Genomic DNA, 18,092 nt, shown 5'->3' with positions numbered 1-18,092 from the left:
GACAAGTTAAGAATGATAAATCACCTGGACCAGATGGTATACATCCCAGGGGACTGAAAGAACTCAAACATGAAATTGCTGAACTGTCGTTAGTGATCTGTACTGTCGCTAAAATCGTCTGTAGTACTTGAAGATTGGAGGGTGACCAATGTTACGCCAATTTTTAAAAAGGGTTCCAGGAGAGAGCCTGGGAATTACAGACCTGACCTCGGTGCTGGGCAAAATAGTGGAAACAGTCATAAAAAATAAAATTGTGGAACATGTAGACAAACGTGATTTATTGAGACAGCATGGGTTCAGCCAAAGGAGGTCTTGCCTCACCAATTTGCTTGACTTCTTTGAAGGTGTGAATAAACATGTGGATAAAGGTGAGCCAGTTGATGTAGTGTATCTAGAGAGGCTCCTAAGAAAATTAGAGTCATGGGAGGCAATGTTCAATTGCGGATTAAGAAATGGTTATCGGAGAGAAGACAAAAAGAATGACTGCAGATGGTGGATGATGAAATGAGTGTTTGCTTGTCGACTATCGAGCCATGTTTTGAGTTAATTTACACTCAAAACAAGCTCATCCATTGCGTTGATTAGTAATTCTATTCTAAATACTTTAGTTTCACCATTGTTACAATTTTATAATTTCAATTATAACATGAAACATAGAAATAGACGGCAGATAAGGGCCACGGCCCACCAAGTCTGCCCACCCCAATAACCCTCCCCTACCTTTCTCTGTGAAGAGATCCTACGTGACGATCCCATTTTGACTTAAAATCAGGCACGCTGCTGGCCTCGACCACCTGCAGTGGAAGATCATTCCAGTGATCAACCACCCTCTCGGTGAAGAAGTATTTCCTGGTGTCACCGTATAGTTTCCCGCCCCTGATTTTCCACGGATGCCCTCTTGTTGCCTTGGGGCCTTTGAAAAAGAAGATGTCCTCTTCCACCTCAATACGGCCCGTGAGATATTTGAACGTCTCGAACATGCCGTGAAAAACATTTGCTCCACGTAGTGTGCTGGAGCTAAAAATGGTTGAGATGCTGACCTAGAAGATCCTAATATGTCTGTTTCTTGTGTCCAGTAGCTGACTGTGATCTCCTTGGGCTCAACAGAAAGATGGCAATGGACCTCCTGCAAAGATATCAAGAACCGTCATCACTTGAAGTCGTTTTATTAAGCTACAGAGTGCTAGGGTGAAACTGAGAATTTACCAAGCAAATAAATAGTTTCTGCAGTTTGAAATGTCTGTTTCAGGAAATCGTTCAGCAGCTGCTTCAGCTGAGGGCATATACTGCCTAATTTTGGCTGACCCTAATATTGAGAGTTCCTGGTTTGAATAGTCTCGCTGCCAGAGCAAGGTGAAGACTGGGAGTGCGGGCGTGTATATCCCTTGGGACACTTATCAGTCTCTCATTGTGAAGTGAAAACAAAACCGCCTTGATCAGGTCATCTTTCCAAAGTCAGTAGCTACGGGTTAAGAAACTCTTTGCAAGTCTGACATGTCTGTTTCACTCGGAGAATTGTTAAGCTCTGGAATGCATTGCCAGAGGATATGGCGACGGCGGTTAATGTAGATGGGTTTAAAAAAGGTTTGGAAAAGTCCATAGTCTGCCATTGAGGCAGATATGGGGGAAGCCACTGCTTGACCTGGATCAACGGAATGGAATGTTGCTACTCTTTGGTAGGGTTATCATTTGGCTCCAGAAAAAAAAGAGGACGGATTGAGACATCCGGATTTTACTTCTACGGAAACCAATGGAAGTAAAACCCGGATGTCTCAATCCGTCCTCTTTTTTCTGGAGCCATATGGTAACCCTATTCTTTGGGTCTCTGCCAGATACTTGTGACCTGGATTGGCCACTGTGGAAGGATACTGGGCTTGATGGACCATTGGCTATTCTTACGTTCTTATGAATTTCACTTCAGCTTAGAGCTCTAATCAATCAGAAAACCATGCTGAGAGGCACCATGCCTGATGATCAAACTAGCTGTGTTTGTGGCAGAAAGAAGGCTGATGGTCCCTCAACCTCTGATGGTGGCCAGTCCAAGGCACATGGACATACCCTACAGATCACAATGGGGAAGACCTAATGTCTGTTGTTCATCCTCAGAAAGAGGCGACAAATCCCAGATCTACCTGGCTCGTAATTAATAGATCTGTCTTCCAAAAAAACATGGTTAAAGCTTCTTTAAATCCAGCTGTGCTACTGGCATCCTCTGAATCCCACGATGAGCCAAGTGAAGACATAATTTGTTAACCTAGTGTTTCATTTGCTCAGTGTTTGAAAAGTTAAACAAAGGTTCCCTATTTATAAACTTCTATCATGTCCCCAGTCAATTCTCCACTCTCCAGCTGAAGAGTCTTTTAAGCCTATCCTCATGACAATCCTTCCTTCCCCCTTTATCATTTTCATCACCCTCTGCTGAGCTTTTTTTCAGTTCAGCAACCCAAATTGAGGTCACATCATGAAGCAATAGTAGAGGAATTTTAATGTTCCCCATTCCGTCCCTAATAATTCCTTGCATTTCTATTGGGCATTGCCACATACTTAACTGAGTATTTTCAACCTGCACTGTCCACCCACAATGACCTCAGGCTCTTCTCCCTAGTTCATTCCATCTCTCATGCTTCTCCCCTTAGTGCATTCATTCTGTCACTCCTTCCCCCTTTCCCTACTGCCTTTACTCCCTCACACCTTCCTTACACAGCCACCCCCCTTCTTACTATTTCATTCCCTCCCTGCTCGCTTCCCTTTCTCCAGCCCCTCCTCTCCCTATTGCATTCATTCCGGTCACTTCTCCCTATTGTACCCTCCCTGTCTTCCTTCAGTGATTATATAAAGTGGTTCCTTCACCATTCCCCCTTGTAGCAGGTCCTGGCTTCCGCTGAGAAGTACATCTAAAGTGCCCCCCTTCTATTCCAGGATCAGCAGCTTCATGAAGGAGACATTGATGATGTTACCTTCCTAATATGTCTGATTGGTAATGTGTAATTCTTCACATTATCTAGCTTATAGTCTGTTTCATCATTCGGTTGGAGCAGGTGATCGTAAACTCTCACTGCTATACCCCTTCCTGTCACACATGAAGTTCTATCCAGAATACAATTTGTCTGTATGACATCCTTAACATGCTGTGAATGAAAAGATAGGCAATACCAGATACGAAATCTGGAGGCAGGTGGTTATACACTGAGGAGGACCTGAATTCTAGAGCGTGGTGGCTGGATAGATGGAAGAACTGCCTTCCTTTTCAAGCATCTCCTTTGCAATTTGCTTCACTGTGTCCAAGGCTGCGAGAGTACACCTTTTCCCTTTCTACTTTGCTTCACAAAGGTTTCAAAAATAGCAACCTTATAAAACACTTGAGTCAAGATGGTACAGTATAAGCGTTTTAATGAGATCCAGCTGTTATTAATCTTAGCACTCGTTGAGGATGCTGGACGGAGAGCACTGGCCCTTGAAGGCCTCTAGCGCAGGCTGGGTTAGTACAGCTTCCACTTCACATTGCTCCAGTTTGGGTGCTACATCGGCAATGGTGAGGAGTTTAGGTCTCGGTGCCCTGGCTGAGAAAGAGTGACATAGCTGCAAAATGATTTTGACAATTTGATCTTTTGCCAGCTTGAAGATGAGTGTTGTCAGCTTGTACCAGGCCAAACCGACTTAAACAAGCGATGCAAAGTCGGGATTCTATGAATAAAACTTGGCAGTGGAGCGACCTACAGCCCCTACAGGCCCAGCTGATGTAGGGGAATCTTTGCTGAGCAACTGGGTTCCTGTGACCTGAAGTCCTCGTCTATGACAACAGTGCCTTTGAGGGAGTTACAGGAAAAAGATTAACAGTTTTCCATCATAGCAGCCTCCAGCTGGCTAGTTAAGGGAGTGAAGAGAGGATACCTGATAAGCTCTTGTCCTCGCCATCCTAGTGCCCCATAGTCACGGTGGAGACGGGTTAAGGGTCTGGGACTCTCCAAAGCCTCTCCGTCCCCAGGGTTGCATTTATGTATAAGATTAGGGCATTATGTTACAAGTACGGAAATTAGAGAATGACACGGCGACAAAATTCATCACCGTTCCCGTTCCCGCGGATAACCGCGGGAAATAATCCCATGTCATTTTCTAGTGTCTATTTCAACCTCGGTCCTTCTTCAAAGCAAAGTTTGCGGGTCAGTGGTTGTGCCCAATTATACTCTGATTCTTCCCTCTCTCCTTAAAGAATGACATGAAGATGGTTTCCCACGGTTATCTGCGGGGACGGGAACGGTGATGAATTTTGTCACCTTGTCATTCTCTAACAGAAATCTGTTAAACCTAGAATTTTCTTCTTATTAAATTGGGGGAGGGGTCCTCTTAAATGGTACAGCTTAGGTGTCTTATTGAATTTCCTATTAGAGTATAATTTGATAACAGCTTACGTGTCACAATTATCTATAAATCCAGCCTTGCCCGTCCCAGTGAGGAGTTTTTCACTGGCAGCTAAGAAGTCCAACGAAGAGTCAATTTTATCAAGAGCGCTAAAAAAAAAAAAAAAAGCAGATTACTGCCATCGTACTCCCCCCCTCCCCTGCTGGCAATATGTGCGTGAGAAGATACCACCAGTTCCTCCATTGTTGTAATTTGTTTCTAAGCGTGCAACAGTCATTGCACTCGGTTAGATACTAACAGATTAACAGCAAGATTTCAGGGTCACTTGCAGCTGAGGGAAATGGCCTGTTTATGGGAGCTGGATTTTGGCCAGGTCTGAGTAGATGAAAGGGCTTTGCTTTAGCTTGTTTACCAGGTGTTTAGATGGTACAGCTGTCATACTTCCTGGCAGAACAGCATATTATTGGAGGTGAAACGGAGTCCTTTGGTGTCACCTGCTCCATCAGATCTCACCTCGATAAAGTGGATGATGGGGAATCAAACTCCATGTTCTTGCCCTGATCTTGTTAATGGGAAGAAACAGTCCCTTTCGAATTCAGAAGATCCTGGGCCCTTCTGGGTACACATCTCAAAGAGCTGAAGTGTGTGGAAACTTCTCAAGTTTCAAGTTTATTAGGATTTTATATACCGCCTATCAAGGTTATCTAAGCGGTTTTTACAATCAGGTACTCAAGCATTTTCCCTATCTGTCCCGACGGGCTCACAATCTATCTAACGTACCTGGGGCTATGGAGGATTAAGTGACTTGCCCAGGATCACAAGGAGCAACGGTGGGGTTTGAACCCACAACCCCAGGGTGCTGAGGCTGTAGATCCAACCACTGCGCCACACACTCCTGCGGCTTTCCGTCAGAAAGAAGAGTTCTCGGGCCTGGAGAATAGAGGTCTGCATGGGAACGGGGATCGCGGGAATCCCCCCTAACCCACGGGACTTCCCTCTGGCCCATGGGACTCCCACGGGGACCCTCCCCTCTGGCCAACGGGACTCCTATGGGAATGGAAAGCTTTGGAAGCAGGGTTCGTCCATATAATATAATGGACACGTCAGCCTTAGTAAAAGAGGGGGTTTATAAGTTAATTACCTGAACAGAAAACAAAAAAAGGGTTCCACCAAAGAGATTCCACAAGGAAAACAGCAAAAGAAACTGTGGATTTGATGATCCTGTCAGAAGTAATTGCTGCTTTTTATGGGGACGGGTGGGGATGGAGGTAATTCCTTGCGGGGATGGGTGGGGACGGAGAGGATCCTGAAGGGGACGGGTGGGGACGGAGAGGATCCTGACGGGGACGGGTGGGGACGGAGAGGATCCTGACGGGGACGGGTGGGGACGGAGAGGATCCTGACGGGGACGGGTGGGGACGGAGAGGATCCTGGTGGGGACGGAGAGGATCCTGACGGGGACGGGTGGGGATGGGTGGGATTTCTGTCCCTGTGCAACTCTCTACTGGAGAAGTCAACTATGTGTGTCTGAAAGTCCTGCCCCGACAGTCCAAAAGCTGGCATTAAACAAGGAAAATGTATCAACATCCCAGTCCGCTCATGTCGTGACCCAACAAATGTGCACACGACAATTGCGTCTCGTCAAATGCGCGCACCGACAAGTGCGTGCAGGACAATTGGCGTGCAATCAATCATGCTCCATACAGCAGATACTATTTTGTCTTTTTGAGGGTTACAAAGTAACCCTCTTTTTTGAGGGGTGAGAGTGGGGGGATCTCTCCCCCTCCGCTACACTTAAAATATTCGCTTGCTATCTAGTGTTAGGGTAAGGTTTAGATCAGGGGTGTCCAACCTTTTGGCTTCCCTGGGCCGCATTGGCTGAAAAAAAATGTTTCTGGGGCCGCACAAATGCGCAAACGGAGGGAGCCAGCAAGACGGTAAACGCTCAGGGGCAGCAGAGGAAAACACTGCATCGCCCTCGACCGGGGCCGCGCAAAATACTTCACTGGGCCGCATGCGGCCCTCGGGCCACAGGTTGGGCACCCCTGGTTTAGATGATGGCGTGCGCTGTGTTTTGTTTATCTTGGGGCTTTTTTTTTTAGGGGGGGGTGGGGGATGCTGAGGGGAGAGGCCTTGCCTTTTCTTCTCAGGGCTCAGCAGAGTACAGGGCTCTGTTTGCACGGTATTTTGGACTTCCCTCCCTTTCAGAATCACTCGGCTCTGGAACAACCTTACCTCCCCTCTTAGGAATCTGAGCTCCCTCCAACTCTTCCGTAAACATCTGAAAACCTGGTTATTCTCAAAAATGTAACTCCTCCTCCCTCTCTGGTTATTCTAGTCCTCTAAATTTTCTCTTCATTTTGCCTCTTCCCTCCACTGGAGTTCCTTTCTACCCTAACTCTTGTGAACCGTGTCTGATTCAAAATGTTCCTCTTCAATTGGTCAAAAATACTAAAATCCTAGGAGTAATTTTTGATAATAAACTTAATTATCATGATCACATTAGTAGTATTGTTAAAACTACCTTCTATAGGTTGCGTAAAATTCGATCTATTTCCAAATTCCTCTGTCCCAAAGCACTTAATATTCTTATTCACTCTCTGGTGATGTCTAAAATCGATTATTGCAATTCACTTTTTACAGGAATTGCTTTTCAAGAAATTAAACGATTACAAATAATTCAAAATGCTTCAATAAAATTAATAACAAAATCTAAAAAATTCGATCATGTGACACCACTCCTTAAAAAGGCTCATTGGCTACCAGTCATTCATAGAATAACTCATAAACTATGTACAATTATCTTTAAAACATTAGAAAATAAGACTCCAGCATTTTTATTTAGGTTGCTCATCCCCTATTCACTTCAAAGAATTTTACGATCGAGTGAACGGAATCTTTTGTCAATTCCTTCGCTAAAAATTATTAGCACAAGAAGACAATTTATCTTCTCATGTACAGCACCTCAGACTTGGAATGCGCTTCCCATGTTTTTACGGGAAGAGAAGGTGTTTGGCAAATTTAAAAGCGAGTTAAAAACCTTTTTGTTTAAAGATGCATTTGCAAAGTAACTATAAATTTTATTTTATTGAGTTATTTTAGTGATTTTTTTTTTTTTGCTTTTATTTGTCTACCAACTTCCTTTTGTATTTTCCTTATATGTTCTCTCTTTACTATAAAAAATGTATTTCACCCCCTCATACCTTCTGTTTATATTATAATGAATTAAGTGTATGTTTTGTTTTTGTTTCCTTAAGAATGTATATTACTGTACATCGCTTAGAAATTTGATTAAGCGATTCAACAAGCCAATTAATAAACTTGAAACTTTACGAATGTAGAGATGATGCGGTGTACAAACCTAAGGTTTAGATTAGATGTCGTCTGGGCCTCTCCAATGGCGCAGGGTTGAGCTTTTGCCTGTTGCTGGTCTTTCATATTGTTGTTCCTTACCGTTGCTGGCTGGCGGGAGGAGGTTGGGTGGGTGGGTGTGGGGGGGAGTTGTTGTATATTCTTTGCAAGATCTGTACCTTCTTTGATGTGTTTTTTTTTCTCTGTTCAATAAAAATTGATTTCACATAGATGATGGCGTGCGCATTTGACGGGGTGCTATTGATAGGGCACAATTGTCCTGCGCTCTCTGCGGTAATAGTGCCCACTGTACTTAACCCTTGACCTCCCCTCTACCCTTATCCGGGGTTCAGAAACTCAGAGGCAGTTGCAGTGCGGCCACTTTGCTTTGTTATCCGCCTCTACTTTGGTCACTCCCTCCAGAACGCCTTTCCGTGCTAATGCGCCTAGAACCGCAAGGCACAGGCGGAATAGAAATCCGTAATGTAATGTAATGTAATGTAATGCATTCTACGTTGTGCAATTGTGGTCTCCGTTCACCTTTCCCAGAGACCAGGATTAATGTTCCAGTTTCACAGGTTTGGAAATTAAAAAGGAGAATTAAAAAGCAGCCAGCACAGAAAGACGAGATGAGCAAAAAAAATGAAGGGCCACGACACAAAAGAATGGTAAAGAGAAAAAGCTTTTATGTTCAATTTTCAAAAAAAAATAAAGGATCCAACCTGAGGGCACATACAAAAAACAAACGCCTCCAGATTCCCCAGAAGAAAGCAGAAAGCCCTGTCGAGAGAGAATTTCAGCTACTGTTGTCTACATTACTTGGTTTCGTTTCTTCCGAGGCTGGAGATTTATTGAAAAGCAAAAAAAAACAAAACATCTCACCACAGTAAACCCTGCTATACTGTAAGGGCAAAAGGCAAGGCTTCATCTGTTTCCTGGAGCTGACCGGGGGCAGCTGTCTGGGTATCTCTGCCCAGACCAGGGTCGGCCTCACAGTGACCTACTGCCTAGGAAGAGATCCACCCTCTGCACTATTTTAGCCTTTTCTCCACAGAGGATTGTCACTGTGCCAAACAAAGCCACAGGGACTGCACTGTCAGCTGAAATCCTGTGGCCCAGCTGGCCAATCTCTGTGCCTTTGCAACACAAGCTCCATGTCAGCACATGCTGTTTGCAAAGTCAGTTCCAGGTGCACAGGAATCTTCATGGCTTCCTCCCGCCTTCCCCTTTACCCTACTGCACAATCTTGGGGGGGGGGGAGATACAGTCCTTAAAACCATATGCTGAGCGGTTGGGGCTCACACACCCTTGCCAGGATCTAAAACCCTGTGGTCTTTGGTAATCAATTCTCATTTTGTTCTCAGTACCGATTTGCTTCTGTTGAACTGGTACTGCTGTGTTATCCGCTCCTTTTTTCCAGCCCAGGTTGAAAACGCTGTGCGCCCATCACCACTGCTAATTTCACTACAAGCACATCCTGTCCCTCATAGCGTGAGAAATGAGCGCTGCAGAGAGAAGAAAGAGCAGTTACTTACCAGTAACGTAGGTTCTCCGTGGACAGCAGGATTATTCAGCCACATATGGGTGATGTCCCATCAGCTCCCACTCGTCAGATGAGCTCTCCAATAGCTCAGAGAGATTTTTTTTTTAATCGCGTGCTGGGACCCCTCTGATGTTCCCTCAGGATGTTCCTAGCTAGGACCGGTTCGGCCTTAAGGGGAGGAGGGTGGGTTTTGTGGCTGACTAATTCTGCTGTCCACGAAGAACCTACATTACAGATAAGTAACTACATTTTCTCCTAGGACAAGCAGGATGATTCAGTCACATACGGGCGACTCCCTAGCCAAGGAGTGCGCATCTTGGTCCTATGGTGCTCTTTTGCGCATTCGTTGCCTGGCTTTGGAGGCCGAGCTGGGTAGGATAAGAGGCGGACCAGATTAGCTGCACGAACAAGGTTTTAATGAGGTGGTCCAGGCAATATGATCAAGCTGGCATCTATATTAAAGGCACATTGGATATTTACTCATTGTTGGTTTGTTAAGGCTGAGATGGCTTCCCTGGTCAGTGATTGTCCAATACTGTCTGGCCAAGTCGTAATTGTGGTCCCCTTGAGCGGTCTTGTCTTCAGGAGATCTAGGCCAGGAGTTGTCCAGGTGTGAGGGCTGCTTGTATTACTGTTTGTCCAAATATGTTGGAGGTCAGGGGGAGGGGCTCTGTCCAGACAGTAGCGCTTAGCAAAAGTGCGCGTCGAGGACCACGTGGATGCATTGCACCTATCCTCTATTGGCGGGTGGTGTATGTGGGCCCACGCCAAGTTTCAACTTTTATTAAAATTTGATAAAACGCTAATCAGAAATTCTAAGCGTTTCACAATTAAAATGGGGAACAATTAAACTTATTAGTGACACGATATTACTTACATGAAAACAACAGGATAGTAGGGAGAAATATAATTTTAAAAAGAAGAGAGTACAATTAAGGTTGAAAACAAGAGGGAAATGGGAGGAATCATATTAATGTTGAATATAAGTAAAACAGAATTTGGCAAGGAAGGACCTAGAGATCAATTAGCAATCATAAGCATCTTTAAATAAGAAGCTTTTAAGGTTGCCCTTAAACTTATCTATATTTTGCTCAACCCTTAAATGTAATGGTAACGAATGGCGGCGAAAAGGTTGAACAGAATGCTAAGAATGATTAAGAAGGGGGATCACGAACAGATCAGAGAAGGTTATCATGCCGCTGTACCGGGCCATGGTACGCCCTCACCTGGACTACTGCGTCCAGCACTGGTCGCCGTACATGAAGAGGTAGGGGAGTCCGCAGGTGAAGGTGTGGCAAACAGGGCCGTGCCATCAATGACGTCCGCGCCAGCGTCGGCAGTCTCACCCCGTTGGGCCTTCTCCTTGTGAGGTTGTAAGGGTGGAGCTGTTTGGCAAATAGGCTGCTGTGGTTTTTCCACATTGTCGGCGGCCTGAGTGGATAGCGGCAATGCTTTCCTGGAGACTGAGGGGGTAAGCGGGAGGCCTGGGGCGCCACCAAGGTGGGTTGTGATGCTGCTGGGACCCCTCCTGATGCATGCTGTGCTCTCAGTGTGAAGTCGTTGGGGGAGGGGTTCCTTTCCCTGCCGAAGTGGGGGAGCTGCCCCGGTGTGAACTGCTTACCGAGGCTATGTCAGCAGGTGCCACAGATGCCTGGGTCAGGGCAGCCTGTTGTATGGTGGATGTCTTGCGGGTTCCTTGCCTCTTCAGGTATCCTTTCAGTGCTTGGGTTCTCAGCTTGTGTGCGCATGGAGACATGCGGGCACAGTGCAAGCATGGCTGGTCCCCGTGCGTTGGATCTATGCAGCGAACGCACAAATCATAGGGATCCAGCGCGCTCATCCTCTTCTTGCAGCCTGGACAGTGTTTTGATGAATCTGGCATCTTGATTGGGGGGGGGGGTAAGTTGTTGGTTGGAGAGCTCTGAAGAAGCCGGCCGTTGGGAATGGGGGGAAACTAAAGACTGAGGGAGTATGGGAGAACAGGAGGGAATGGGTCGTGCCTGGGGCCCCGGCATCACATAAGCTCAGAGAGATTTTTTTTTTTAAAAACTCTCTCTGAGCTATTGGAGAACTTATCCGATGAGTGGGAGCTGACGAGACATCACCCCTACATGGCTGACTTATCTTGCTTGTCCTAGAAGAAACAGCTACTGCAGCAGCATAACCAAGAGCCCCAAGCACACCCCTATCACAGAATTAGCACATCTGTCCACCTTCCATCCAGACATTCCTTCTTAATGCCCAGTGTGTGTTGTGGGTGGAGCTACCCACCTCTATTAGCCCCGACATGTCCCACCACTTATCACGTGGCAGTCAAATTCTGAACTACATCTTCAAAGTGTCCCTGGGTTGCCATCATTAGTTGATTGCCAAGATCCGTGCCATACACTCGGGGGACTGTCCAGTGCCCCCTCAGGCATACAGATATTTGTAGGAGTATTTTTCCTCTTCCAACGGGTACTGCCAAATTAGCCAGAAGCGCAGGATACTGGTGACTATTCCTGGAAAATTAGGGACCTATAAAAAGGAAAGAAAATTTTACAGGAGGTGCTGGCACTCCTGGAGGGTAGAGAACGACGGAAGGCTTCAACCAGAGTATTGCAAAACACAGTGTTCTTCTAGTGGGGCGACCAGCACAACTAGAGAGGCAGCGAGGATGGTCTTCCTCATTCCCACTTAAGGTAATGCCCATAGGTTGCAGGTGGTGCCAGGTGAGGAAGGACGTATAGCATTACTCACCATAATATAGGCATCATCCAGCTGCCAGCCGTACAGAACCCAGGAAGTGGAAGCCAAAAAAGTGGTCACCGCCAGTGGCAAGGACAGACACTTGGCGCATCTGGTCCGGATGATCTGTGCCTGAAACAGCAGAGGATGAGGGGAGGACTCAGACACAGGTTGAAAAGTAAACTAGACTATTTTCAGAGACATTTTCTGTACAGGGGCCTACAAGCTTCTGCCTCACCCTGAACAGCACTTGAAACTAGGGCTGTACATCGATTAAAATTTGTAATTCTGTGATTAACTACATAATGTGCCCCCCGCCCCAAACACACATTTCCTCCTGCATAGCAGACACATTTCAATTCAATTGTCCCCTAGAAAGGCCATATGTCAAATCCCATTACCCCCCTTTACGAAACAAAAAATAAAATCACTTATCTTACCTTTGTTGTCTGCTGATTTGATCTTTCTAATCATCTCGTTACGCCTCTCTGGTTCTGCTTCCCTGCTCTTGTCTTTTTTTCCGCTCTTTACTTTCTGTCCTACATCCATTTTTCATGATCACCTTTTCTTCCTCCTTTTCAAATCTGTCTAGTTTCCGTCTCTTCCCTGCCATTCATGAGCACTATCACCTCCCTCCCCTTCTCTTCCCTCCTTCTCCCCACCACTCTGTGCTCACCGTTTCTCTCCTTCCCTCCTGTCACCATTTCCCTTGTTTTTTCCATTCTTATTTCCAGAATCTAGTCCTCAAACATCACCCTATCACCCCCGTTTGCACCTCTTTCTCCCAGTAAATCTTCCTGTGATCCCCGGAGTCTGTTATAGGGGAAGACACCCTCCAGGGATTCAAGACAAAGTTGGACAAGTCCCTGCTTACACTGGAATAGCCAAAGTAACTTCCTGTTCCAGTGTAGCAGGGACTGAAGAAACAGAGAGACTGAAGCTGGTGCGCTTACCAGCAGGGCTCTGCTTTAATTGCTAGCACTGCCGTCAGGCTATAAAAGGTTAGTGAGAGGGAAGGATGGGCTATAGTGGACTGTGGCAGGCGGCAACAGCAGCTCTCCAGGGTAGGTGGTGGGGGGCGGCAGTTTCCTGGAAGTGGGTAGTGGCGGCAATGGCAGAGAGGAAGCAGGAATACAACATTCCTCCGACGTCATCTTTTGCCTGACCTCACTTCCAGTGGAGCGCAGACCTGTTAATCCCGTTAACGTTTCTGTCGCTGTTAAACGTTTAACGGGTTAATCACGTCAACGCATTAATTGTTCAGCCCTACTTGACACCAAAATAAAAGCTGCATCTGCAACAGCCAAAGAAGCATCTTCACAGAGAGCTCCTCCCTACCTCCTTCCTTCCGCTTGAAAAGTTACAAAACTAACATCGGTGAGAATTAAGAGTCCTCTATTTCTGCACCAGGACCTACTCCAAACGCTGCAAAAGCAGGAGAGTTAGGAGTGGCGCTGTGCAGTTCATCATCAGAACCCCAGGCAGGCACTGTACTGATCACAGGTTGAAAAATCACAGAGCACGGGTCTAAGCCATGATAAAGGGAGTAAGACCTAAGGGCAAGCTGGCATTCTAAGGAGTCTCACTAGCTGGATGGTGCAATTTCTTTTGGGGGGGAACCCCCCTCCACTAAGCTGATGTGTAAAGAGTACGGCAAGGACCCTGCCGCAGCCCTGCGGTCGGTTTTCCTCTGTTCACAAGCCTTTGCTATCTCGACACTTGAACGGGGAGGTACGCACCAAGTCGGCCAGCGGTGAGAGATACATGCTGATGGTGAAGGCACTACAGAACAGCCCCAACTGGTTCAGACGGGAGTCCTCCTCTGTGATCCGGAAGTAGAAATAGCAATAGGCCAGGACCAAGACCCCCAGAGAGAGGAGCATCTTCAGCAAGACCGAGCCCTAGACAAGACAAAACGTGTCACCTCAGCAGGCTTTCTCCACTTATAGGATCTGGCATGGCTGCAACAAGCTCAGTGAAACTAAAACCCCCAAGTCAGCTTCTCATGCAGTTCCCTCCCCTGGTACCTTCTCTGGGGTGAAGTAGTAATAAGTTAAGACATATAAAGTCTGTAGCGCTGCTCCTATGCTGTTCACAGTCATTAACGTCCAGTCATTCTTCAGGTATCCATAATACAGCCAGCCCAGATTACTGCGAAGGAACAGCAGATGTGTGCAATTAGCAGTGACGTTTCTGGACATTTCTCCCCCATGTCACCAGTGCAGCTGAAACATGGGCCCTGTGTGTTTTGGGGATACCGAACAGTACCGCTGGGGACCCGACTCTTTCCACTGCACTGACAAACCCCCGGCTCTAACTCCGATTAGGGCCTTGTCAATTTTAAGTACTTTTTTTGTTGTTTTAACAGAAAAATAAATTTCTTACAATTTCTTGGTTGTCTTGAACAGAATGGAAGCTCTGTGGGGCGGGGACTCTTATCTGCATTTTTCTGGTGCATGTGCATTCTGCTCACCTCATATTTTCTTCCAAGAACTCGCATCGTTTCCCAAGTTTTACTTAGGGAGTAGGGGCAACATGTCACATTAAGTGACACCCTTTGCAAACCAAACCGCACTCCCCCCACCCCCCAGTAGGACCCCGTGGCCTCAGAAGGCCCCTACCTACTTTAGGTCTGTGGTGAGGAAGGGCAGGAACTGGATATTTTCTGCACTTTTGGTTGAGAACATCTTGCGTAGATCGGACCTTAAAAATTACAGGAAAAAAAGAAGGTTGTGAGAAAGAGGATTGGGGGAGGAATGCCAGGAGCTTGGGGACCCAGCCCTGGCTGAGCACAAAGGATGGAAAAGTGAGCAGAAGAATCACTGAACCTCAAAGATGCACCAATAATACCCCCCACCCCAACACATTTCGCTATACTGGGGAAGTATTGCTTTAATTCTTTATAATTCCCAAATGCAGTTTTAGGGCTCAGTGGGATGTTTGTAGTTTTCAGATTTTTTTTTTTTTTTTTTTGGGGGGGGGGGGGGTTGGAGAGAACTTAGGCAGAGGAATCATAGGATACGGACCCTCTCATTGGAAGCAGTAATAATTTGTGTAAGTGATGGGGGAGTAGGGTCCTGGGAAGCTTTCAAAGGTAGAGACGTATGTTCCCTCTAAGCAAAGTGTGTGAGCGATTGCTCACACATTTCACATGGTCGGTCAAAAAAAAAAAAAAAATTAAACTACAGGTAAATCAGTTCTCATGTTTGAGATGTTTTTTATGCTTATGTTCTATATACAGAAATGCATTGCTAATGGTAGGATTAAAACATTGATTTTTACAACTTGTTGCTCACATTAAAAAAGGTTAATGCACTCAGCCATTCCTATGAGGAAGCATTGATAGGTACCCCCTCGTTAGGAAGTGTGAGTGATGGGGAAGAGGGATCCAGTGAAGATCTTGGGGGTATGAACCATCTCTGCAGTGTGAGTGATGGGGAGGGGTATCCTGGGAAGATCTTTGGGAACAGGGACCATTTTGTCTCTGCAGTGTGGGTGATGGGGAGGGGGAACCTGGGAAGCTCTTGTGGGTAGGAACCATCTCTGCAGTGTGGAGGAGAGGGGATCCTGGGAAACTCTTGGGGGTAGGGACCATCTCTATAGTATGGAGGGGGGATCCTGGGAAGCTCTTGGGGGTAGGGACCATCTCTACAGTGTGGAGGAGAGGGGATCCTGGGAAGCTCTTGGGGGTAGGGGCCATCTCTACAGTGTGGAGGAGAGGGGATCCTGGGAAGCTCTTGGGGGTAGGGACCATGTCTGCAGTGTGGAGGAGAGAGATCCTGGGAAGCTCTTGGGGGTAGGGATCATGTCTGCAGTGTGGAGGAGAGAGATCATGGGAAGCTCTTGGGGGTAGGGACCATCTCTGCAGTGTGGAGGAGAGAGATCCTGGGAAGCTCTTGGGGGTAGGGACCATCTCTACAGTGTGGAGGAGAGAGATCCTGGGAAGCTCTTGGGGGTAGGGACCATCTCTATAGTATGGAGGGGGGATCCTGGGGAGCTCTTGGGGGTAGGGACCATCTCTACAGTGTGGAGGAGAGGGGATCCTGGGAAGCTCTTGGGGGTAGGGGCCATCTCTACAGTGTGGAGGAGAGGGGATCCTGGGAAGCTCTTGGGGGTAGGGACCATGTCTGCAGTGTGGAGGAGAGAGATCCTGGGAAGCTCTTGGGGGTAGGGATCATGTCTGCAGTGTGGAGGAGAGAGATCCTGGGAAGCTCTTGGGGGTAGGGACCATCTCTGCAGTGTGGAGGAGAGAGATCCTGGGAAGCTCTTGGGGGTAGGGACCATCTCTACAGTGTGGAGGAGAGAGATCCTGGGAAGCTCTTGGGGGTAGGGACCATCTCTGCAGTGTGGAGGAGAGAGATCCTGGGAAGCTCTTGGGGGTAGGGACCGTCTCTGCAGTGTGAGCGATGGGAAGCCTCGTAATTAAGACTCTCGCATCTCCACCCTTCTTCCCCCTCCCAGATCCCTCGGTGTCTCACTCACAGTCCAGCACCGAACATAGCTAGAGTGAACCCGATGCAGGAACCCGAGAGCAACAGCAACAGCGCCATCCCGATACCGAACAGGCAGCCCAGCGCCGGAACCGGAAGAAACTACCCGCGCGGACCCGCCCACCAGCGCCACGTCGTGCTCACTGACCCCGCCCACAAATGCCACATCACCGGCCCGCCCATAAGTTCTACAACCCAGCGCAGACCCGCCCCCTCTCCTCTCTAGCCACGCCCCCAAATGCTGCAACAGTCGCAGGGAGCTGGAGGGGTACTTTTTGAGAGCTTCCCAGGATCCCCCTCCTCCACACTGCAGAGATGGCCCCTACCCCCAAGAGCTTCCCATGATCCCCTCTCCTCCACACTGCAGAGATGGCCCCTACCCCCAAGAGCTTCCCATGATCCCCTCTCCTCCACACTGCAGAGATGGCCCCTACCCCCAAGAGCTTCCCATGATCCCCTCTCCTCCCCACTGCAGAGATGGCCCCTACCCCCAAGAGCTTCCCATGATCCCCTCTCCTCCACACTGCAGAGATGGCCCCTACCCCCAAGAGCTTCCCATGATCCCCTCTCCTCCACACTGTAGAGATGGTCCCTACCCCCAAGAGCTTCCCATGATCCCCTCTCCTCCACACTGCAGAGATGGTCCCTACCCCCAAGAGCTTGTGGGATGGTGGGGCAGTTGCAGGTGTAAAATCTGTGGCTAGAATAGGTTGTAGGGAGGTAGGGAAAGCAGACAGAATTTCCTCACTGTATGCAACTTTCCATGCCACAGAAGCTGGGATTATTGCAGTAGGACAAATTTGGGGAAGGGAATGCATTTTTTTTGAACCAGTTTAACCCACCTGCCAGCTCTTATCCCATTCTGTTAAATATACAGAGTTGTTTTACCTCCTGGACAGATGTCCGGGCACGCCTTTGTCTTTTGCGCCGTTGTCTATGAACCATAATTAAATCAACCATCACAAAAAAGAGCATTTAATCCCCCCCCCCTTTTTTTTTACCAAACCGTGATAAAAGGTTTTTAGCGCAGGCCGACACGCTGAATGCTCTGCTCCAGAGTTCCTATGAGTGTCGGGAGCAGCCCAGAGCATTCAACACGCCAGCCTGCGTTAAAAACCGCTATTGCGGTTTTGTAAAAGAGGGGTTTAGTAACATAAGGCTGTCTTTATGGAATTAATTACCAAGTATTATTGGTAGTATAACGGTTATGGTTTTGCAAGCTTCTCAAAAGCGAGATTTTTCAGTATGCTTCTCAATGATCTGTTCCATGTAATGCTTTGCTGCTTAATAATGTATTATTATGCAAATATGTGTAGGGTGATCATTTGTATACAATTTAATTACTTTTATTGTAAAATGTTTTAAAACCATGGTATAAGACGGAATATCAAATAAATCCAATCCAATCGAAATCCTGCAATTTTTCATAGTCTGCATGTCTGAAGTTTCTCCAACATCTGGCCACTGAAAAACTGCTCCACTGCTGCAATCACCTCTGAATCACTCAAAAATTGTAACCCTTTCCTACTCTTTTAAAGGTTTGGAAACAGAAAATAGTCAGATGGAGCAAGATATGGTGAGTAGAGTGGGTGGTCTATGTACTGACACCCCAAATGCGTCAA

At 47.1% G+C, this 18,092-nt stretch overlaps 1 protein-coding gene across 2 annotated transcripts; it reads right to left on the bottom strand.

Annotated features, from left to right (window-relative positions):
* Positions 1-8,374: 8,374 nt before the first annotated feature.
* Positions 8,375-16,594, bottom strand: SLC50A1 (solute carrier family 50 member 1). Of its 2 annotated transcripts, XR_004537277.1 has the most exons (7): positions 16,463-16,594; positions 14,606-14,683; positions 14,008-14,131; positions 13,720-13,881; positions 11,993-12,112; positions 11,525-11,770; positions 8,375-9,215 (listed from the first exon to the last, which is right to left on the bottom strand). XR_004537277.1 is itself a non-coding variant. In XM_033925112.1 (6 exons), exons 1-6 carry the CDS (start codon positions 16,528-16,530, stop codon positions 11,666-11,668), a joined length of 657 nt encoding a protein of 218 aa, XP_033781003.1. In that variant the 5' UTR covers positions 16,531-16,594; the 3' UTR covers positions 8,375-11,665. The 2 variants fall into 2 exon arrangements, 1 of the variants encoding a protein (XP_033781003.1); XM_033925112.1 differs by having other exon boundaries at positions 8,375-11,770.
* Between the last annotated feature and the right edge of the window lie 1,498 nt (positions 16,595-18,092).

Source organism: Geotrypetes seraphini, chromosome 16, assembly GCF_902459505.1.
Source record: "Geotrypetes seraphini chromosome 16, aGeoSer1.1, whole genome shotgun sequence".
Taxonomy (NCBI): Eukaryota; Metazoa; Chordata; class Amphibia; order Gymnophiona; family Dermophiidae; genus Geotrypetes; species Geotrypetes seraphini.
The sequence above is the reverse complement of the archived record's forward strand: the minus strand, read 5'-3'. Positions and strand labels throughout refer to the sequence as shown.